The 25,081-nt window shown below is 37.8% G+C and overlaps 1 protein-coding gene across 2 annotated transcripts in view; it reads right to left on the bottom strand.

The window, feature by feature from the left end:
- LOC124613917 (nuclear receptor coactivator 3) overlaps nt 1–25,081 on the bottom strand; it is a 309,937-nt gene that overhangs the window by 63,571 nt on the left and 221,285 nt on the right. For both annotated transcript variants that reach the window (XM_047142667.1, XM_047142666.1), the window contains exons 3-9: nt 20,496–20,646; nt 13,970–14,086; nt 12,160–12,340; nt 9,820–9,950; nt 9,124–9,354; nt 8,642–8,865; nt 980–1,952 (exon numbers count right to left, since the gene is read on the bottom strand). In XM_047142667.1, coding sequence (XP_046998623.1) covers nt 980–1,952; nt 8,642–8,865; nt 9,124–9,354; nt 9,820–9,950; nt 12,160–12,340; nt 13,970–14,086; nt 20,496–20,646 — 2,008 coding nt within the window. The remainder of the gene's footprint in view (nt 1–979; nt 1,953–8,641; nt 8,866–9,123; nt 9,355–9,819; nt 9,951–12,159; nt 12,341–13,969; nt 14,087–20,495; nt 20,647–25,081) is intronic.

The raw sequence follows: 25,081 nt of genomic DNA, 5'->3' as shown, positions 1-25,081 counted from the left end.
GTATTGATGCGTATGACTGAAGGTCAGGTAATTGGCCATTGCCTTATAATCAGGAACTTAGGCTTCCAGTGTACACATGCCTGAATTAAAGATAAACAAATGAATTTTTGAAGCCACAGTATTGATCAAAACGTAATTTACTGGCAAAGTAGGAATTTTACGTTGAAACTTTGTTCAAAATACATATTTTATTATTTGATATCTACTTCACTATCTGAATTTTTAAAGGCTACTGAGTGCCCACTGCATTTATTGTTGAAAATATTTTCTGTTGTCTGTGGCGAAACTGTGTATTTATGATTTCCACTATGTTACATAATTATTCTGATGATCAACTGATAAAATATCTAACAAACAGATCTACACAGAAAGTTACCAAATTTGAGTGTGCCACCTTGGTCCACAAAAATCATTTTTGTTTATGTTTCACGCTCACTTCAGCTGCTGGACTGCCACATGTAACCCATTACGTACATCACAGAATGAAAAAGGTTCCACATAGGTTTGTATAAAATATAAAAAGAAAGTAACATTTGTGAGACATGGTCAGTATTCCCAAAAAGTACAGTACTGCAATTTTGAATACTCACACTACTGTTCTACCAATAATTTACAAATTTCAACAGCATCAAAAAAAAAAAAGGTTGAAATGGCTCTGAGCACTATGGGACTCAACTTCTGAGGTCATTAGTCCCCTAGAACTTAGTACTAGTTAAACCTAACTAACCTAAGGACATCACAAACATCCATGCCCGAGGCAGGATTCGAACCTGCGACTGTAGCGGTCTCACGGTTCCAGACTGCAGCACCTAGAACCGCACGGCCACTTCAGCCGGCTCAACAGCATCACATAAACAGTGTCTACAAATTGTTTATGTCTCTGGTACGAAACTACAACATCTCAAATCATTTACATTCATTTGTTAAATCATAGTTTAGAGATTGTATGACATAATTTGTGTTTATCAAAAAATCTCACCTTCAGTAGCATGTTGTTGCCAGTAGAACTATGACCCGACATCCTAGGAGCATCTGTCTGAAGTCTTCCACCAACAGATCCTCGGCCAGCTGCTCCTGCACCAGCTGGTACCTCATCACTGCGGGTATCTTCATCATCATCCTGATTGAGCAGACCCTTCAGAATTCGGTGCCTGTTCCTCACGTCAACATCACCAACTTGCCCTCCTGCATCTCCAGTACTCACTTCATCAGCACTCGTACTCTGACGCTTTGTGAGCAGAAGGTTTCGAAGTCTGCGACCAGAGTCCCCCGGGGCCGAACCGCCGTCAGAACTGCCATTTACATTAGCAGACTCTTGCACCCCGGATTTCGATTCTTCTGTCCCGTCAGAGCAGAAACTTCCGTCTGGCCCCTGCTCCTGCAGGGGGCTGAAAGGAAACGAGTTAGCAAATGGGTGAGCAGGAGTGGAGACTCTTGCAGCGGGGCTGGTTTGGTGGACATACGGGTTCAGTGGGCTAGCGCACACACCACCAGATGGACTATATCCCGCGCCACTCGGTGGACGGGGATTTGGGGTCGATACGGGTGTCAAGCTCTGGCTCTGCCGCGAATCGGGCCGGCGGTCCCATCCGGACTGGGCTGCGTTGACACTGCTACCGTCAGGACTTGTTTCTCCTCCACCTACTATATCCCAAGTAGAACTCGGGAAAAAGTCAAAGTCATTGAGGCCGATTTCAGTGGAATACGTGTGGTAGGCGGGACTGTTCGCATCACTCGTAACACTGCCAAACCCACTGGAGTTTGTACGCCCACCCACACTTCCTACCGCACTTACTTGACCGTTCACAGCACTGCTCATAAGTGGTCCTCCAACTGAACCATTACCGTCACTAGGTGAAGTGCCGAAGCTGGGGTTTCCCTGTCCAGCTGACGTCGCCGAACGCGGAGAGTTGGAGAGGTGGCCACACTCCGGAAGAGGGTTCTCAGAGTCTCTGCAGCCAGGAAGCACGCCGGGAGGAAAACACGAACAGGGAAAAAGAGAGAAATGCATCAGTAATGTGTCAAATTAACATGGAAGCAACCATATCACAACAAGGCACTGATGTTAAATAGTATAGATTGTTAAGTAGGGAATGGGAGCACAACTGGTGTAAGAGGATAATATATGCAGATGAAATTGATACCTGAACCACATATGTATCAATAGGTCACATTGTTGAACACACACGAACACTGCACATAGCACACAAGTGTCAAGCAACCTGCATAGGAAAAGACCATCCTTCAAATAAGTTAAAATTTTTTTTTTTGACAACTTAATTTCACTGAGGAAGCACATCACCTTTAGATAGAAGCAAAGCAAACACATAAAATGCACAAGAGTTTATGTGGGGTGGAGGAGGAGGAGGAGGGGCATCAGCACAAGTGAGAGAGAGGGAGGAATCTAGATGATGGGATGGTAGGATGGACAGTACCAAATAATACTGTTATTAGAAAACAATCAAATTTGGTGCAAAAACTTCTCGGTAATAGACAGAATACAATAGAATTGGCATATTTGGGGGCAACATGCAAAAGAAGTTGCTATAATTTTTCCTTACAATGTTAAGGATTAAGTACCCACCACTACGCTTCCATCACTCAAATGGAACTCATAACGTTAATAAATAATCCTTGCAAAAATACTATTAGGTCCAATACTCCTTATTTAGTACATTAAGTACTTCGGCATATTTTGTTTCATATGGAAACAATTGGTGAGGATATCCTGTAATTATCAAAGGTAGAAGGTTCACTTTGCACCTGCAGCTCCCTTGACTGTTATTAAGTCTGCAGTCAGCATATTTCAACAGAGAGAAAGGTTTCATGTGTAACATCCATATGCAGCAGCACTGTCACACTGTTTGGTTGATAACAATGCTATTTGTTGCACTCACAGCTTGCATTTTTCATTACATACAGTAAATTGGGGGATGACACAAAGCAGCACTACAGAGTGAAAAATCTCTGTTATTGTTTAAAGCAGAGTATGTAAGGCTGTTCTGGGTGCTTGCTGCAGCTATACAATGAAATAATCCCACCTCATGTAATACTGTAGTATTTACATCATTGAGGGGCTTTAGGAAAATGACAAGTCTCATCTGTCAACTGACACAGTTACCTACATTGCTGCAGCTGCTTTGATTGTTCTTATTAGCAGATAATCTTACGTAAAATGAATTAAGTATTACATGTTTTATGCAAGAGTAATGTTACAATTACAGATCTGTTATTACCCAGATGTTTATTCACTGGGTGTCATGCCAATTCACTAAATAAAAAGCATTTTAATCGAGACATACATTGACTGGCTGCATCTTATTACAGATAGAGGGAATACTTCTCTGAAATCATTCCTCTGTCGTGTTAAAATCAAGTCATTTATGATCCTAGTGAAGAAAGAAGAGAAAATGATGATGGTCCAATTTACAATTAGAAGAGCATGATTGACCAACAAGAAGCTTCCTCACACTATCATTAGACATACAACAATAAAGAATGTTTTTTCAATGAAATAAGTAAACCTTCATTAATACATGTGGTGACTTCATCTCACATTGTGAATGAATTTGTGAATTAGTAGTAATACAAAATATCACAACCACCTAACACTCTTGATTTCATTTTGTGTGCCCCCTATATCTTTCCCATAACTTAACACAAGGCTCTGAAGTACCAAATTTGAAAACTTTGAAAGATCTCAAGGAATGTCAGGATATACTGAAGAAGCTGGCTAGGGAGTCAGTAAAGAATGCCCAGCTTAACTCTTATTCTTAAAGTGATGTGACAGTCATATTTAGAGAAGAAGATTGTTGTGAACAGACGTTTTGGGAAAAAAAAAGTTTCAGGTGTGCTTGAATAGCCCTCTTTCGTGCAATACCAATTTAGTAGCTGTCAAGAATCAGGAATTTTCCATCATCTGTTCTTAACAATTAACCATTCATGAAAGATTTTTAATTAAATGATCCATAATGGCTATAAAATACTTTTATTCAAAGTCAGAACTTGTTTCGTGTCAACTGAAGATGCAACCTCAGGTGATCTTTTCAAAAATTAACAGAAAAACAAATTGCTTTACAAAAGATTATTAACAATGGTCAGAATGATAACAGGATACTAAAGTATAGTAATGTACAAGAATACTTGGAAAATACTCACAATGATTCTATTTATCAGCTCATAGTGGAAAGACAATTACCTTTAAGTTATAAGTTATTATATAGAATCTCTGTGAGTACTTTCCAAGTACTGTTATACATTAGTATACTTCAGTACCCATTTATTCTTCATTGTTCAGAATTATTTGTAATTTTTTTCCTTTTTTATCTTTGTATAGATCACCTAAGGAAGCATCCTGCAATTGATGTGAAATCAGTCGTGACTTTGAATAAAATTATTTTACAGCCACTGCAGATCATTTCATTCAAAATGTAGATATTTGGCTGTGGTTGCCTGCAATTTAAAATAAGATCTGTGAAGGACAAAACACTGCACCTTTGCAGACAAAATGCGTTACACATAATGCACTAAACTCAGTCTTGACCGTAAACTTACACATTCAATCAATATATTAGACACAACATCTGAAGTAAAGACACATTGGTGGAAAGACACAGAATAGATATCTACAGAGTTGCTGAAGGAGCCACCATTTAACTATTAAAATTATCTTCCCACCATATTGTCAGTTTTCCTTGGTTCGTTTCAGCATAAAACACCACGTGGAATACACAAAATATTTAATTATACGCTGAGTAAAACTGTTTCCAATATTCTATCACTGCATCATTATGCCCAAGGTAAAGAATCTGATTATAAACAACATTGCCGATCACAATGTACAGAATACCATTTGTCAGTCAAATGTTCTGTATCTACTGCCCCTTTGCTCTCATCCTTACACAGCCAAAAGCAATGTTTCACAACTCACTGGCATCATCAGAATGAATGATTCATTTCAATTAAATGGAAACCTAATCATCATCAAAATTTGGAAAACTACATACTCAATGTGAGGCCTGCCTGCAACACTGGTTACATAATTACCTTTACCACACAAAATGCCAGTGTTAACAGTAATCACTCTCCTCCATCAGAAGAAGCTGCAGTATGATGTAGGTCTCACTGAATTATAGAAAATACTGTATAAATCTAAAGAAGGTTGCACTTTCACTAACAATCTGGGCATAAATAGTATGGACACTCTGGTATGTAGCTTATGAAACTACCATACACCAAACCTATTTTACAGATTCCTGACTTTAGCTAGGGTGCATGAAATTGTCTTAGACATTTTAGCATTTATCAAGTGCACAAAGTGCAACTATATCACATACTGAGCAGACTTGTACTTAAAATGGTTACGGAGTCATAGAAGACCTTTTCATAAGGTAGGACCCGAAAATACAGGCTGAAATTACAACCATGCAGTTCACTTACAAAGATACATACTAGATGGGGAATAGTCTCTTGTAAACCCATCTATATTTATAAGCCATGTATGCTTAAGTCACATCTTTTTATCTACAAAAATTCATTGAATTAACTGGATGCAAGTAACATTGCAACATATTACATACTATTGTTTAGGCACAACCAAGGGGGTCAACAAGTTACCGTAGATTATTAAACACGCCATAGACAACAGGCTGACATACACAAAGGAATGTGCACACAATAGTGCATAATAAGTTACTCTCACTTGCATCCAATGGATTCAATGAACTGGGACAGATACTTGAAGTGACATAACCGTGCAAAGCTGACTGACGTTTGTTGCTTTCCTCATAGCTTGGGGAATGTAATTTTCCGAGCCACCTCAAGACATGAAAAATTATTTTATCTGTTAACAATATGACCCTGTAATTCATCACTTTATACAAGCAGAAAAGAAAGATCTTGCAAACTGTGATGTAAGTACTTGCCCATGATTTAAAGGGGACTTGCTTTCAGCTGAACTAAGAACTCAAACCACTTTCATATTTTGACAGATGCATATGCTACTGTTAAGGTAAGGTTGAAGAGTACAATCATGAAGGTCTCATTTGTGAACATTTTGTTTGCCTCTTTACTCCATAATTTTTGACCAGCAGAAAACTGAAGACTTCATACAAACCATATGCTTGCTTCATCTGTTGTCAGCATTTGCAATTAAAAACAATCCTGTAACACAGTTGGAACTACACCATTGTTAAACGTGCAGTTTGCTTCTCATGCTGTATTTTGCATATACAACGAATGTGGACAATGCCAGCACTTATGATGTAATTTAAGTTTTATTACATAAAACATTTAAACATTATACTAGTTCTTTAATTTGATAGTGTCTCGCATTTTGTGCCACATGCAGTGTCAATCTGTCTTCTTCTCTTCGATACAAGAAGTGAAGCTTCATACTTTCACCTGCTGCAAATAGCAAATTGACTATTTCAGTGAGGTGTGTTGTACTTAATATGTCCTGCATATTCATTATACAATATGATTTGTTTAGGAAAAATCATACAGATTCAATTCATGTTTCGAGACATCTAAAGGAAATACGAAGTCCCCTCTGCAAGCATCCTTGGAACATTCATACTAAGGAGAGACTTGACTGTAATAAAGCGAATAGTATGGCACCAACACGCATTGAGCAATGGCACACAAATTCTACGGACAAGTGCTACAGTGTGTGTATGAAAAAATAAAGAGTATCGGTGATGCTCTTCCCAAGAGTGGCCTTCAGAGGACGGTACACAGACACAATACAGAGGAAGCACTGAGCACCCTTTGTATTGATGTTCCTTTTCTATCTAAGTGTCCCCCCCCCCCCTCCCCCCCAAAAAACTCCATATTATCTCCAATATTGCATATCATCTCCTTAGAGTGAAAACTGAGTATTGTTTAAGCAAAGATTTTATCTTTGGAACTATGAAGAAGTGTCAGAAATTTTCAGTTCCAAAAATGTAATGACACAACTAGGGAATACCGTTTTATGATTTTAATGTTACCAAAAACAATTGTAACAAACAGTTTCCAAACAAACATTTCAGTGTTCTGACACAAACTGCAGTGACTGTAGGAAACAAGGGTAAAGCATGAAAAAAAGAAATTACCAACAAAGCAAGAAATAATTAAACAAAACAGTACAACAGCAAGCATAACATAAGCAACGTAAAGGAGCACACAGAAAGCAGAAAAAAAAGTGTGGCCAGCTCTCCAACACCAAAAAACAAAAAATCAGTTTCATACAATAAAGAAAGATAAGATCTATAACAATGCATGCAACCTAACTGAAATCCCCGCCATCACCACCAGCATGAAATATTCAGATTGAGTAGATTATTCTACAAAAGGGAAGAAAAATGAATGTATGAAAGAAGTACTTTTCACTTCATCTGTGTTCTGAGTATCTGCCATTACGGGCATATATTCTGGTTAAGCTGTATATATTTTTATGCTGAACATAATCAGAAAAGGCAGTAGAATTTTATTCTTACTGAGGGGGAACCAAAGAGCTGTCTCCACTAGAAACATACAAACATAAAAAGGAAACTAATATGTTGTAATAAACATTATTCACATATTGCACTACACAAAATAAATATTGATGTCATTTAAGTTTCAGTACAATCAAAGTTAGGTCAGTATTCTGTCATTAAAAACACTGCTTATGGCAGAGCCTCTTTTTTCAGTCAACACTTAACTAACTTATTAAGTAGTAGAAGGGCCCTCCAACAAACAAACAAAAAAAAACAAATTTTCTGCAGGACAAAGGTAGGAGAGGGGTACTAGCAGAATAAAAGATGTAAGAGCAGGTCGTAAGTCGTGCCTGGAAAGCTCAGTTGACAGAGTATTGTCCCACAAATGACAAAGGTTCTGTGTTCGAGTCCTGGTCTGGCACATGGATTTAATATCCCAGGAAATTTCAAAAAAAAAAAAAAAAAATTAGTCCCCTACCCCAGTGCAAACTTAATCCAGATTTACTGACACTGCCTCTGCTTGCAGCCTTTATTTTCACGTTCCTTTAAGATGAAACAATGGCCTGAATAGTTTCTAGTAAGAATCTAAAATCAAGACCTAGACATACAGGAAAATCAGTTCACAGCACAAACACACAAGGAATGAATTCACATAAGAAGATTATAACAGTTTTCATTAACAACTGTCAACGGCTTCAACATCAAAATATTTAAAGGATAATATATCGACAGCATTATGTTTTTGTTAGTCCCAACACTACGGTCAATATTTGTTTCCTACAACTGTCTATCTTCAAAGGCATGAGCAATTATAACTTCAAATTTAAGACAAATATAGTTGATGTAATCATCTCAGCCAGGAACCAAAGTCCAATAAACAAATCACTTCTGGTATACAAAAATGGGTACAGTAATTGTAACAAAAAAACAAAAATATTAGATGGAACAAAATACAGTGTTTTCCTTTAAAATTCTAATAGATAACTTTATCGTATTTACACCCATTCACATGGCTTTTCACGAAAGTGACACAAAATGAGCGCAGGGGAAGAAGCAAGTAGAGGTAGAGGTAGAGAGAGAGAGAGAGAGAGAGAGAGAATAAAAAGACAAAATTATAGATGTATTTATTTAAAAATTGATGAATAGAAGAGCAAAAAGGAAATCATCATGTTATTTCTTACCCAATAATAGAGTGTGTTGCCATGATGAAATCCTCCTGGTCATTAGGGTTCTGAAATAGCCTTGATTTTGTCTGGACTTGAATGTACTTATCAGGAGTCTTCACACGTAGTCTGTATATTTTACTTGTATTGTGACCAGTTTGCACAGCCTCCCTTAAATGACTTGTCAGCTTCTGCAAGTCTTGCTGATGGCAAAGATCCTGTATGACACGGCCTGCCAGATCCTAGAAGCACACAAACACACACACACACACACACTCAGTAAATTCAGTTTCATACTCACATAACTTTGTATAAAATCCAAATCATTGAGAAACTGGAAAAATAAACAGAAAATCTCTTTAATTCCACAAAAATTATAAACTTTGAGAACTAGAATGGGAATATCTGTTATGGTTTTACTGTTTAGGTTCCTCCTTGTCAAATCAGGCATAAGGCACAGAGCACAAAAAAATTTGCTGGTCTTATTGTTAGTACCTCACCTTGTTTAAAAACTGCGAGTAACTAGGTGAAATATTTGTTGTGTCAACTCCTACTATTTTGCCATGCACATCAAGCTTCATGCTGAACTGTTCAACTGCGTTGGGGAGAGATTTTTCATTTTGTGGTATACGACGAGCAACACACATGAGACAGGGGCTACTATCGATTGACTCACTCAGGTCACCACTCTCAGAACGATCACTTGGGTACGGAAGCAAAGTAGATGAGATCTGAAATATCAAAATGCAAACGTTAAAGCAAATCAATAACGGTGGGCAAAATTAATGTTTTATTATCTCACTCTAAGAAACTGGCTTTACAATTGCAGCAATTATTCATCATAACAACTACTACCACAAACACTGCTAATATTCGTATTTCACTTCCATTTTCAATAAATTTATTGTATTTGACTATGGATAAGCATTACAATAAATGTCATCGTAAATAATGGCTGATAAGAGAAATATGTTCTGTTGTAAAATTTATGTGCACAAAATTAGGTATCATGAATATAGCTTTGAAAAATACAAGTAAAGGATGATTGAATAAAAACTGAGGATATCCACATACAATAAATAATCAGCCGCACTCTATGTGGCTATAAATAAAACATGGAGTTTTAATCTGTCACAGCTAACAACAGTGACACATTTTTGATGCTCTATTTCAGTAAGAGTCTACAAGATGCATACCTGCATATACTCATACTTGCTTATACGCTGTTGTTTCTCTTCCATAGTTTCATCAGCATCATCTGGGGGCTTGATTAACAAGCGGCAGTTAATTGTACGGTTCCTGTGAGGTTGATGTTCGCCAGACCAAGCTAAAACAAATGAAAAAAAAAGTTTATATAATGTCACCAAGTTAAAGACAAGATTGTGAGATTCCTAAATAAGTAATAAATCTGATGTGACCTTCATCTCTGATTTTGTACCTAAATGAAAGCATTGATTAAGGTACATTTTGCATAAAAATATAAGTACACACTGGAGAAAAAGGCATAAGTACCATATAACATGGCATTTGCAGTAGTTTGGAGGACTTTACACAGCTTCCTTGTGAGAGATATTAAGCAACTTTAACTAATACTAAGGATGATAACCATACACTGATCAGCCGAAACAGTAAACATTTGCTTTAGTGTGTTGATCCATCTTTGGAACGCAACACAGCAATGGTTCTGGGTGGCATGAATTCAAAAATCCCTTGGAAGTCTTCACGAGCTATGTGGTACCAGATGTCTACAAACAGTTCAAACAATCCCAGTAAATTAAAAAGCAGTAATTTGAAGGCATCCCAGAAGTGCTTCATCAGGTTTAGATCAGGCCAAGACACCAATGTGACTTCAGTGTAGCAGAATTCTAGTTCAATAATTCTGTGACAACATTGTTGTCAGAGAAGACATCAAGCATCAAGGGACAAGGGTGGGGGGGGGGGGGGGCTCAAATTTTTAGGCAGTCCACAGTTGCTACGACACTTTGGATTACTAATATACATCTCCTTGAATCCAAGTGAGTGTCATCATAGCGTAATACGTAATACTACCTTCAACAGCCTGTGTATGTGAAGCTGAGATGATAGTGTACCTACACACAACTATCAACTTGCTGTAACAAGAAACGTGACTCATCCAACCTGGTGAGACGTTTTCACTGATCAACAGCCCAATCTCAAAGATTCTGTTCCCACTGCAATCAGAATTTATGATGTCATTGGATCAACATGGGAACGTGTAGGGATTTCCCCTGCTGCAGAACTCTGTTCTTTAATAATGTGCACTGAACAGTGTGCTCTGAAACACTTGTACCTGCATCAGGACTGTACTCTGCCATCAGATCTGCCACAGATCTGCCTATCCTGCTTCACGGAGTGGTCAAGCCTCTAACCCCCACATTCTGTGATGACCTAGTCACCTACTCGTGTTTTCACCATCCTTCAACCACTTGCTGCAGACACTCACAGCAATAGCATGTGAACAGCTGACCAGCTACACCATTTCCAATATGCTTGTTCACAGGCACTTGAACATAACATTCTGCCATTTGTCAAAGTGGCCTGTACCAGAGGATTTCCCCACTGAGTTGCCTTTTGTCTTTGCTCTACTTTCACACTTTCCATATTGTGTCATATGCTTGCAACATAACCGTGAGGCATCCTATCTAGTAGTCAGCAGTGGTCATAAGTGTTGAGTCACTAATGCATGTTTCACCTACAATTTTCTGGCTACAAAATTTGCATTCACTCCTTTCTGTTTGTGTGTGTATCTGCAGCTTTTAGATGTCCATCAACAATATAGTCTGCATATCACTGAAGCAAATTACTGATAACACCTCTCATCACAGTTACAATAATGAACTGTTTTTGTGGTATACATAATCAAGGGAGTGCTATATGCAACACATGACCATTTTTAACATGAGTAACCTTTTTTTTTGTGAAAGCTACATCATGAACAGTGTATGTTTAACACCAAACCATATCCAATGGTTCCAATGAGGGTCTGGTCCCTGAAGTAACTCAACATTTTGTATCTTCTAATACCTCATGATTCATGCTAATTCTATATCTTCCACAAACCAGAGAGGAATATAACTTTACATCTTCCTCCACTCATGCAAATTACCAGACGCCAAACTTTGGGCAAAAAACATTGTACAGAGACATATTATAAATGTGAACTACAGTTCTTTAGACAAAACTTTTGTATTTGCTTCACGTGATACTCTTATGTGTTCATAGTTCATGGAAAATGTTTGATTTAATTACAACAGGTTATTGCATTTTAATTTTGGCGAATTGTATAACATTACACATTTTTCCAGTTCTTTTTCTTATAATACAGATGCCTATTTGAGCCTTAATATTTCTGAAACATTGATTTATTCTCAGAAGCTCCCATGACACTACTTGTCATTAGCATTAATAACAGTAAAATACTCTTTATAACAAAATTACAAAGGCAGATAAACTGTAACAACAGATTTCAAGGTTTCACAATTAAAAAGTACAACCAAGTAAGACATCATACTAACCTGTGGAAGTAATTGGCAAAAGTATGGAACTGAAACGCGTTGTGTCTCCCACATGCATGAAATTATAAATACTTTTTCCAAGAATATCTTCCTTGGTGTACTTAATAAACTGCTCCACATTCTCTGAGACGTACTCCACATGGCAGTCTTTGTTCACAACAAATAAAAATCCATCAAGAGCCTGTAACAAAACCACAAATGTTTAAGCACATCATATGGACACTATAGAAGAAGAGCAGAAACGTACTGTGATAAATATCAAAGTGGCAAATACATACAGTATGAACATATGTTTCATACAGAAAACAATTTTACATAATACATAGTGACAACTTTATCCACATATTGTTTAGATCACGTAACATCAGGTAAATGAGAAAATAGAAAAACTTCCACCAACTGCAGCATTCAAAGTTTTTGAAAGCCATTGTGAACTAAAACTGTCAGCTACAAAATAGCCTGATTACAGGCATTACTCAATGTAATACAAGTAGCCATCACTGAATGTTGTATGGAAGTTATTGAGTTCAACTGATTACTATTTCAAGTCGAAGAGTTAAAATGAGTGTTAATAACTCAGCTGAAAATGGTTGCTAATATTTAATGGTCCACAAAAAGTATATATCAATGTAGTAACAGGGAGGCACTGGTCAATGGGTACAAAACCAGAACAGAAGATGAAATAAACAACTTGAAAAATTTTTTCTTTGGTGTGGTGATATTAAAATTTTTATTGAAAATCTTGCACATACTATGTAATGTCTCATAAGTCATTGTAATAATTCAAATTTGTGCCTACAAATGTAAGTAGCAGAAGATGATCAAACCTATTCTTGAAAAAACTCCTATTTTCAAGAAATGAATGAGATTTTGTATCACATAGACACTTGTATATGCCTGCAATGATTAACTAGGTCTGGCACAATGTAATTAAAGAGTACAGTTCATAATTACAACTTTTAAGTTCCAGTTTCCTCTATTGTGCACTGGTGAATGAAGAATTCATATTTGAAAAACAGGTTCTACATTTCCACACGTGTTGACACACCCAATTGTTTGAAAAATTTCCTAAACTTTTTTCTGTTGCCTTTCTAAGATTTATCACTCCCTGCATACACAATAAACAGTTTGTGTACTTGCTTCATTTCTGTGGATAACATTTACACATAAAGGTCTCCCTAAATTATGTTCATCTGGCTAAGTTTCACTGTCACTTTTTTTTTTTTTTTTTTGCATTTCTCATTTGGAACACAGTCCAAGAAATGTCTGACTTACTTGCTGCCTCAAGTCCAGTGTTTCTCCAGATTTATTCAATAGGAAGTAAACTAAGAACACAAGAACTGGTGTTTTTATATAACAATTTGTTTTCAAATTTTTCCATAATGAACTATAGACAACAGATTGAAGGTGGCACCAGGAATGTTAAATTGATACTGCACGATTCCGTTTCACCAGAGTTTGTTGCCATGAAAATATAAACGCACATAACAGGTAACAGTGTTCTAATGTAATTCTTATTTAAGACTTTGCATATATATTTTGCAAACAGTAGCTCAATATCTGGACACACCATAAATAAATATATTAAAAAATGAAAAACACACAAGCACACGTACAAGCGCACGCGCGCTCGCACACACACACACACACACACACACACACACACACACACACACACACACACACACTTATTTATTTAATTTTACAGAGCTCCAAATATATTTTTTATGCTTACTTCTACGAACCGTGACAATTTTTCTGTTTTTATGTTCTACATAGGCATGATGTAAATTCAAATCAGACACATTACCTGCAGCAGTAGTGGACCAAGTACTTCATTAGCTAGAATAGTAGGCTTTGATGATGAAACTTCACCCTGCTGAATAGCATCACTGCTCGCACCCTCCTGTTCCTTAATTCGGCGTATCTGTCAAAACGGAAAGAAATACCATTAGGTAAACAATACACTAGATAGAATAAGAACATGTTTGTATTCCTACCCAACAAACTCATTTTGCATGTGGTTTCTAAAAATGACCTACCAAGGTCTGGAAAAGGGTGTGGTTTGATCTGAAGAATCCAAGTTTTTCACAGGTTCCTTATTTTGTAATTTGACACTGATGTGTTAAGATCTTTGATGCCTCTGGCACAATGCTAAATTGTTTATGATATGAAATGCAAATCTATCCACTACTCATTACTCATATTCTGACAGCTATAACATCATTCACATAGGAATAGATGAAGTATATACTGAGTAATGCCACAAAACATGTGCAGAAATAGTAAATTTTTGTCTCTGTGAATACAGTCTCATCCATAAGCCCCCAGAATTATGTAGTTTGCCCGAATCATAACTGGTGAACAAGACTGCTAAGTATGAGCACTGTGTTTTGTATCATTGCTAATTAAACTACCAGTCATTATTGCTTACATTAATGAGCTACAATAACACTGCAATGCATCATTTTCACAATGGGTTTCCCTGTCATATAGAAACATATAGAAATATTCATATATTCAACATATAGAAATATTATATTATTTTGAACAAACACTTAATTTACTAAATGGTCCTAAAGGGTGTTTCAAAAATGACCGGTATATTTGAAACGGCAATAAAAACTAAACGAGCAGCGATAGAAATACACCGTTTGTTGCAATATGCTTGGGACAACAGTACATTTTCAGGCAGACAAACTTTCTAAATTACAGTAGTTACAATTTTCAACAACAGAGGGCGCTGCTGTCTGGGAAACTCTATAGTACGATATTTTCCACATATCCACCATGCGTAGCAATAATATGGCGTAGTCTCTGAATGAAATTACCCGAAACCTTTGACAACGTGTCTGGCGGAATGGCTTCACATGCAGATGAGATGTACTGCTTCAGCTGTTCAATTGTTTCTGGATTCTGGCGGTACACCTGGTCTTTCAAGTGTCCCCACAGAAAGAAGTCACAGGGGTTCATGTCTGGCGAATAGGGAGGCCAATCCACGCCGCCTCCTGTATGTTTCGGGTAGCCCAAAGCAATCACACGATCATCGAAATATTCATTCAGGAAATTAAAGACGTCGGCCGTGCGATGTGGCCGGGCACCATCTTGCATAAACCACGAGGTGTTCGCAGTGTCGTCTAAGGCAGTTTGTACCGCCACAAATTCACGAAGAATGTCGAGATAGCGTGATGCAGTAATCGTTTCTGATCTGAAAAATGGGCCAATGATTCCTTTGGAAGAAATGGCGGCCCAGACCAGTACTGTTTGAGGATGCAGGGACGATGGGACTGCAACATGGGGCTTTTCGGTTCCCCATATGCGCCAGTTCTGTTTATTGATGAAGCCGTCCAGGTAAAAATAAGCTTCCTCAGTAAACCAAATGCTGCCCACATGCATATCGCCGTCATCAATCCTGTGCACTATATCGTTAGCGAATGTCTCTCGTGCAGCAATGGTAGCGGCGCTGAGGGGTTGCCGCGTTTGAATTTTGTATGGATAGAGGTGTAAACTCTGGCGCATGAGACGATACGTGGACGTTGGCGTCATTTGGACCGCAGCTGCAACACGGCGAACGGAAAACCGAGGCCGCTGTTGGATCACCTGCTGCACTAGCTGTGCGTTGCCCTCTGTGGTTGCCGTACGCGGTCGCCCTACCTTTTCAGCACGTTCATCCGTCACGTTCCCAGTCCGTTGAAATTTTTCAAACAGATCCTTTATTGTATCGCTTTTCGGTCCTTTGGTTACATTAAACCTCCGTTGAAAACTTCGTCTTGTTGCAACAACACTGTGTTCTAGGCGGTGGAATTCCAACACCAGAAAAATCCTCTGTTCTAAGGAACAAACCATGTTGTCTACAGCACACTTGCACGTTGTGAACAGCACACGCTTACAGCAGAAAGACGACATACAGAATGGCGCACCCACAGTTTGCGTTGTCTTCTATATCTTTCACACCACTTGCAGCGCCATCTGTTGTTGAAAATTGTAACTACTGTAATTTCGAAAGTTTGTCCGCCTGAAAATGTGCTGTTGTCCCAAGCATATTGCAACAAACGGTGTATTTCTATCGCTGCTTGTTTAGTTTTTATTGCCGTTTCAAATATACCGGTCATTTTTGAAACACCCTGTATATAGTATGGGGAGAGTTCAGAATTCCATATATGTTGATTCTGCCATTATGTTGTCTTTTTCTGGCTTCCACAAACACATCCTATGAATCTACAAGGCTGGGAGGGAGCCTTAAGTGTAAAGGATCTGAGTCTGAGACTCGTTATGTTGGACGAAGAAATACAACCATTAGTCAAAAAGGAATGCCTCCTGTTTCTTTCCCCTCAAAAAACTTTGTAAAATGAAATATTCAAATTTGGCACTATATTACAAAGCTGCTTCTCCAATCCACTGCAGTAGTAACCTTCTGCCTCTACAGATGCCAACATGGCAGTTGCTTGCAAAATGACTAACATTGAAGTTCGTATTATCTAGAGTGTGTTCTGCGATAGAATTCTTGAATGCAGAAAGTGAGAGACCCATTACCATTCATGAAAGATGGAAACGTGTATGGCGACACAACAGTGGATATCAGCACAGTTACATGATGAGTTTGTAGCTATAATGACGCTGAAGGGCAAACACCATTGGATGACGAAATACGGAGTAGCTGGCCAATGCCTGCAATGACTCCAGAGGGTGCGATTCTGGTTGACTTTTAGGAACAGTGATGTACAACACATTCTGTCCAATACATCAAAACCCTCAAACAGCTTAAAGCATGTCTTCAGCAAGTTCCCCCAACAAAAGCTACGGTGGATTGTTGTTCTTTTGCATGACATAGCAAGACCACACACCAACCATCACATCACTGAACAGATTGGAAAACTGGATAGAAAGTCTTGCCTCACACATGATCAGTCCTGACATGTCATCACCATCGGACTTCCATCTGTTTGGGTCACTAAAAGGAGCTCATCATGCGACTCACTTTGAAGACGAGGAGGTAATGTAAACATCCACACATCAATGGCTTCTGAAGCAGGATAATGTGTTTTATCATACTGGAATACATGCCCTTGTTAAAAGATGGACGAAAACTGTGGAAATGGACAGAGATTGCATTGAAAAATCAAAGCCAGCCATCAATATTGTAGTTTTCAATGTGTGTAGTTGCATTTTAAATTCTTTGCAAAGAAAAGAAATGCAGGGCACTACTTGAGTGACCAGCATATGTCCATGTAATTGCATCCAAAGATTGTTCTTCATACTGAAATCACATGAGCTGATGAATTATGTATAGTTAATCTTCCATCACACACCAGATTGGTCTTCAAGGAATATTTTTTCCATTGTCTCAATTCTTAAGCTGAATGAAGCACAAAAACGATGAATTCCAACACAATGAGCCAATGAATAAGTTCTGTGTGCAAGTATAAGATACATTTCAAATAAACATATAAATTATTTTTTATTTCTTATGTACTGGAGCCCGTGGTTTTTTTTTTTATATTCTATGTCTCAAGTAAATATTTCTCAGTAACTTTTCAAAGTTTGCCATTAGAGTTCATTACCACCCTGTAGGCAACATATGATAACAAGGGATAAAATCAAGGAACACAACTACTGCCATACCAAAGCAATACAAGGAGGACATCTTTATATATTGAACTCTACTTCTTCATCCACTCAAAATTTGTATTCTGCAGAAGGAAAGAAACTGCTCTATAGAGATGTCACATGGGTATTATGACTTACAAAAGGGACAAGGAGATGATATTAATTGATTTAATATGACAAATGCCTATTTAAAATTGCAAGGTGATTTCAGCATAATAGAACTGAAGTAGTAGACTCCTGGCGCATACAAATGTGACTGATGATGTAAGAAGTAAGTAGCCAGTGTAAATATGTAGTCATATGAAGTCCAAAACAAAGTGGAAACCACAGATGGTAAGGGTGAAAAAGAAAACCTGGCTCTATAACTGAGGCTGAAACGACTAAGTGCAAAAGAAGCCCTTCATTTAAAGAAAGACCGAAAAAAAGAAAGACTAACATTGCCCAACAGTATAATTAGCATGAATGAGATACTTTCAACAGGTGACGAAATATGTCAGCAACACTGAGCGAATCTAAGTATATAAACAATGAAAAACATTGAAGTAATACACAAAAGAAACCCTACCAACATTCCATTGCACAAAAAAGAAAACTAGGGAAAAATTAAACAGAAAGTAGAAAAAGCACTTGAGAAATTAAGCAGTTACGTAACACGAGTGTCGACACATTTCAATATAGCACACAATACAAATGCAGAATTGAAAAGTGAAGGATAACACTGCTTTATTTACCTCCTACATTACAAATAACTGTCAAGACAAATACAATTATTACAACATACAGGCAATGCTAAATCTTTGCTGCACAGAAGTTAAAGATGTGCTCCAAATATCATCATTTCATATTCTTTCATGAATTATTGAATAAAGTCAATCCATGGATGGGTTTTAACATCCCACAATGGTTAACAATGACTACATGCCAAAACTGCAATCACAATAAATATTTTTAACAGCCATATACAAAATGTCTTCATTCAATAATTACAGTAAGGCTGTGGACCCAGTCCTCATCAAAATTCCCCAATAAATATGACTAAGATTAGTGTGGAGTTTGATTGTCAACCAATATAAGTGGATATCAAGCAAAATAAAAAATACAATACTGTTTTAACAGTAGATTATTCGAGCACATGGGGGAATTCAACGGCTACCTATCTCTGGGCTATTGTATGACAGTAATGTGATAATACACGCAGCAAAAAAATGTAGGTCCCAAAGGTCTATGAATGGAATAGGATCATATTCACATAATATAATCTCTCTTTAATTTTGATGCCATGAATCGTTAATCTGAATGTTACAGGACATTATAATGCAATAATAAATTGTCATAAAACAAAGGCAACATAAACCGAAAAAGAGTTGCAAATTTGGATTCAGTGGTCAGTTACAGCACTAATACGCTCAGCCATTTTAAAACAGAGCCTCCAGATGACTGTCATAAATATTAAAACTTGATAAAGGTTATTTAGGCTGATAAACAATAAAAGCAGAAAAGGTAAATGGTTATACTTTAAGAGAAAAAAGGATACTGACATACAAAAATGGTGTAAAAACTCCACTTTTTAAAAGGTTTGCTTTTTAAAATTGAATTCCAAAACATAAGAAAAAAAATGTGTCAGAAAATACAAGAAAAATTGCCTATTTTGAAGTTCTGGAAATTCTCAAGGTCTGTTAAATTATTTCTAGTCTTTTGAAAAACATGATCCCATAAGAGAGACATCAAGAGTTCCATTACAATTTTGATACTTCAACCTATAAAAAAATGTTAATTAAAACTGAGAAACATGCGAATGTGTCCTATTCAGTTGCTCTTTTCATCCCTTTCTCAGAAGTTTCATAAAAATAAAGTGTATCATGCAATTGTTTGACGGTACAGAAATCATGTGTGCAACATAGGCTTTTTCTGGAGGTTACAGCAAGCATCCTAACAGTTTTGAGGAACAAACACACATGTAAATAATTATTCAGTTTTCAGTGGGTTAGGAGATAGTTCTGGAAGATTAGCAAGGCTAGCTGGCCAGATTTACTTTACATTTTAAATGACAGTTTTCTGTGATCTTCAATCAATAGGAGTTTTTGAGTATCCAAGCTATTTTAAGCTATCACAGATTTCTTGGAAAATGTAGACTCATTATTAACAGAAATGCTTCACCTGTTTATATGATCAGAGACTTCCTCTTTTTAATCATAAGGGTATCTGTAGACACTAGTCGTTAAAAACTATACAATTTCGATATTTCTTGTATAGATGCTCAGTACAGCTGTCACATTCAATGGTCGAAGAACCACTTCAATTTCCAATTTAAATTATTATCTATTTAAATTAGATCACTGAAAATTATTTGGTTGACTGTGAGTCAAAAGCTGAATCAGATAGTCAACTAAGGGCAACTGATCATTTATTTAAGTGTTCAATACCATAACTGTAATATGAATGTGTACACAAAATAATTTCTTTCTTCTGATTTACTCATACTATTACTGACAAATGTTTCATGTCTACTTAAAAAGGCCTCATACATTGAGTTTAATAAGTAAAATGCTTGAAATTTCTCATTAGATTGCAGCTGGACAGAGTGGACAGAGAGGAACATTGTCAAATGACTTTCAAGGTTTGAAGGAATGTCGTGAAGCTAGATTTGTATATGAGATTAAAACGTTTGCCCTAAATAATCAACACTACTCAAGTCATGTAGTGTAGCCTGAACAAGCAAATATACTTGCCTGGGTTACAGTTTCCTGGAGGATGGCGCACTTGTCCGGTTTCACAGAGAGTGAGTTCATGTCAGCAAAGCTGGCAGCAATCAGCTCAGCCAGCTCTTCATAGAATGTGTTCTCTTGATCACGTCGTCTCTTCTCATTAAGGCACTTCGTACTGCAATCAAATGTGAAATTATGAGAAGTGTGATCCCTCAAGTGTTAATACATTAGACTCCAGACTCAAATTACCCATGTCTCGAGGTTGAAGTTTGAAACTGTAGTAGATGCTGCGGTGGCAAGAGGAACAGGACTTTTGGTCAGATAATTACAGGGTTATAAATACAAAATGACATAGGGATAAGGCAGAAACATGTTTGGTAATGAATAAAAAAATAGGGATGTGGGTAAGCTACTATGAACAGCATAGTGAACACATTATTGTAGCCAAAATAGACAAGAACCCCACACCTACCACTGTAGTACAAGTTTATATGTCAACTAGCCCCGCAGATGATGAAGAGATTGACGAAATGTATGACAAGATAAAAGAAGTTATTCAGATAGTTAAGGGACACAAAATTCAATAGCCATGGGGGACTGAAATTTGACAGTAGGAAAAGAAAGAGAAGGAAAAGTAACAGGTGAATACGGACTGGGGGAAAGGAATGAAAGAGAAAGCTGCCTGGTAGAATTTTGCACAGAGCATAATTTAATCATTTGTAACACTTCATTCAAGAACCATGAAAGAAGGCTGTATATGTGGAAGAGAGCTGGAATGTCAGAAGGTTTCAGATTGATTATATAATGGTACGACAGAGATTTAGGAACCATGTTTTAAATTGTCAGACATTTCCAGGGACAGATGTGGAATCTGACCACAATTTATTGGTTGTGAACTGTAGATTAAAACTGAGCGAACTGCAAAAAGGTAGAAATTTACAGAGATGGAACCTGGAAAACTGAAATAACCAGATCTTGTAGAGCGTTTCAGAGGGAGCATTACGGAAAGGAATACAGTAGAAGAAGAATGGGTAACTGCAAGAGATGAAACGGTGAAGACAGCAGAAGATACAGTAGGCAAAAAGACGAGGACTATTGGAAATCCTTGGGTAACACAAGAGATATTGACTTTAATTGATGAAAGGAGAAAATATATAAATGCAATAAACAAAGGAATACAAACATCTCAAAAATGAGATCAGCAGGAAATGCAAAATGGCTAAACAGGAATGGGTAGAGGACAAATGTAAAGATGCATAAGCATATATCACAACAGGTACAATAAATGCCATCTACAGGAAAATTAAAGAGACCTTTGGAGAAAAGAGAACCACTTGTATGAATATCAAGAGCTCAGATGGAAACTCAGTTCTAAGTAAAGAAGGGAAAGCATAAAGGTGGAAGGAGTATACAGAGGTCTACACAAGGGCGGTGTACTTCAGTGGACTATTATGGAACTGGAAAATGATACAGATGATGAGATGGGAGATATGAAATTTCGTGATTAATTTGACAGAGCACTGAAAAGATCAAAGTTGAAACAAGGCCCCGGGAGTAGAAAACATTCCATTAGAACTACTGATAGCCTTGGGAGAGCCTGCCCTGCCAAAACTCTATCATCTGGTGGGCAAGATGTATGAGACAGACGAAATACCCTCAGACTTCAAGAAGAATATAACAATTCCAATCCCATAGAAAGTAGCTGCTGTCAGGTGTGAAAATTACCAAACCATCAGTTTAATAAGTCACAGCTGCAAAATCTTAAAACAAATTCTTTACAGACGAATGGAAAAACTGTTAAAACCCGACCTCAAGAAACATCAGTTAGGATTCCATAGAAATGTAGGAACACGCAAGGTAGTACTAACCATATGACTTCTCATAGAAGATAAGTTAAGGAAAGGCAAACCTACGTTTCTAGCATTTGTAGACTTAGAGAAAGCTTTGGCAATGTTGACTGGAATACTCTCTTTCAAATTCTGAAGGAGGCACGGGTAAAGTACAGGGAGTGAAAGGTAATTTACAATTTGTACAGAAACCAGATGGCAGTTACAAGAGAGGCACGAAAGGAAAGCAGTGGTTGAGAAAGGAGTGAGACAGGGTTGTAGCCCATCCCCAATGCTATTCAATCTGTAGCAAGCAGTAAAGGAAACAAAAGAAAAATTTGGAGTAGGAATTAAAATTCAAGGAGAAGAAATAAAAACTTTGAGGTTTGCCATTGACATTATAATTCTGTCAGAGACAGCAAAGGACTTGGAGGAACAGTTGAATGGAATGGACAGTGTCTTGAAAGGAGGATATAAGACGAACACCAAAAAATGCAAAATGAGGATAATGAAATGTAGTCGAATTAAATCAGGTGATACTGAGGGAATTTTATTAGGAATGAGACACTTAAAGTAGTAAAGGAGTTTTGCTATTTGGGCAGCAAAATAACTGATGATGGTTGAAGTAGAGAGAATGTAAAATGTAGACTGGCATTGTCAAGAAAAGTGTTTCTGAAGAAGAGAAATTTGCTAACACTGAGTATAGATTTAAGTGTCAGGAAGTCTTTTCTGATAGTATTTCTGTTCTCATGTAAAGACAAGCGCCGGCACGCTGGCCGGGAACGTTCGAGCAGAGAAGGCTGTGAAACATCAGTCAATTGCATGCTGACCTACCCCTCTCCAGGACAACAACGCGATGGTAGCAGCCTCTACACGAAGAGGACATAAGCGTTGTGCCGCCCGGCCATAGCATTGTATACACCGAAGAGACTTATTTGCAAGTCACCCTTTGCGTGTCATACATCTGTACTTCTCAAAGTGAAGTATTGTTATATATCTTATTGTAATAAAAACTCATTAATACGATCTGCTTGAATTGTTGTCTAGCGATCCGAGAAGCAGGTTGCCTAGGCACCTCATGTTTGACGAGTAGGCAGGATACAACAATTTCTATGGAGCGTAGCCATATATGAAAATGAAACATAGATGATAAATAGTTTAGACAAGAAGAGAAAAGAAGCTTTTGAAAAGTGGTGCTACAGAAGAATGCTGAAGATAAGATGGTAGATCACGTAACTAATGAGGAGGTACAGAAACACAAATGGCGAGAAGAGGAATTTGTGGTGCAACCTGACTAGAAGAAGGGATTGATTGGTACATCACTTTCTGAGGCACCACAGGATCACCAATTTAGTATCGGAAGGAAACATGGAGGGTAAAAATTGTAGAGGGAGACCAAGCAATGAATACACTAAGTAGATTTATCGTAGATCGCTGGAAGAACGTAAAGTACCTAGCGACTGGAAGAAAGCGCAGGTCCTTCCCATTTTCAAGAAGGGTCATAAATCAGATGCGAATAATTATAGGCCTATTTCGCTTACGTCAACCTGTTGTAGAATAATGGAACATGTTTTGTGTTCTCGTATTATGACGTTCTTAGATAACACAAATCTCCTTCATCATAACCAACATGGATTCCGCAAACAGAGATCATGTGAAACTCAGCTCGCCCTATTTGCCCAAGAAATTCACAGTGCCGTAGACACTGGCGAGCAGATTGATGCCATATTCCTGGACTTCAGGAAGGCATTTGATACAGTTCCGCACTTACGTTTAGTGAAAAAAATACGAGCTTACGGAATATCGGACCAGGTTTGTGATTGGATTCAGGATTTCCTAGAAGAAAGAACACAACATGTCATTCTTAACGGTTCAAAATCTGCAGATGTAGAGGTAATTTCGGGAGTACCGCAGGGAAGCGTGATAGGACCTTTATTGTTTACAATATACATAAATGACTTAGTTGACAACATCGGTAGCTCCGTGAGGCTATTTGCAGATGACACGGTTGTCTACAAGAAAGTAGCAACATCAGAAGACTCGTACGTACTCCAGGAGGACCTGCAGAGGATTAATGCATGGTGCGACAGCTGGCAGCTTTCCCTAAACGTAGATAAATGTAATATAATGCGCATACATAGGGGCAGAAATCCATTCCAGTACGATTACGCCATAGGTGGTAAATCATTGGAAGCGGTAACGACCGTAAAATACTTAGGAGTTACTATCCGGAGCGATCTGAAGTGGAATGATCACATAAAACAAATAGCGGGAAAAGCAGGCGCCAGGTTGAGATTCATAGGAAGAATTCTAAGAAAATGTGACTCATCGACGAAAGAAGTAGCTTACAAAACGCTTGTTCGTCCGATTCTTGAGTATTGCTCATCAGTATGGGACCCTTACCAGGTTGGATTAATAGAAGAGATAGACATGATCCAGCGAAAAGCAGCGCGATTCGTCATGGGGACATTAGTCAGCGCGAGAGCGTTACGGAGATGCTGAACAAGCTCCAGTGGCGGACACTTCAAGAAAGGTGTTACGCAATACGGAGAGGTTTATTATCGAAATTACGAGAGAGCACATTCCGGGAAGAGATGGGCAACATATTACTACCGCCCACATATATCTCGCGTAATGATCACAACGAAAAGATCCGAGAAATTAGAGCAAATACGGAGACTTACAAGCAGTCGTTCTTCCCACGCACAATTCGTGAATGGAACAGGGAAGGGGGGATCAGATAGTGGTACAATAAGTACCCTCCGCCACACACCGTAAGGTGGC

Source organism: Schistocerca americana, chromosome 4, assembly GCF_021461395.2.
Source record: "Schistocerca americana isolate TAMUIC-IGC-003095 chromosome 4, iqSchAmer2.1, whole genome shotgun sequence".
NCBI lineage: Eukaryota > Metazoa > Arthropoda > Insecta > Orthoptera > Acrididae > Schistocerca > Schistocerca americana.
This window is presented reverse-complemented; position numbering and strand designations above follow the sequence as displayed.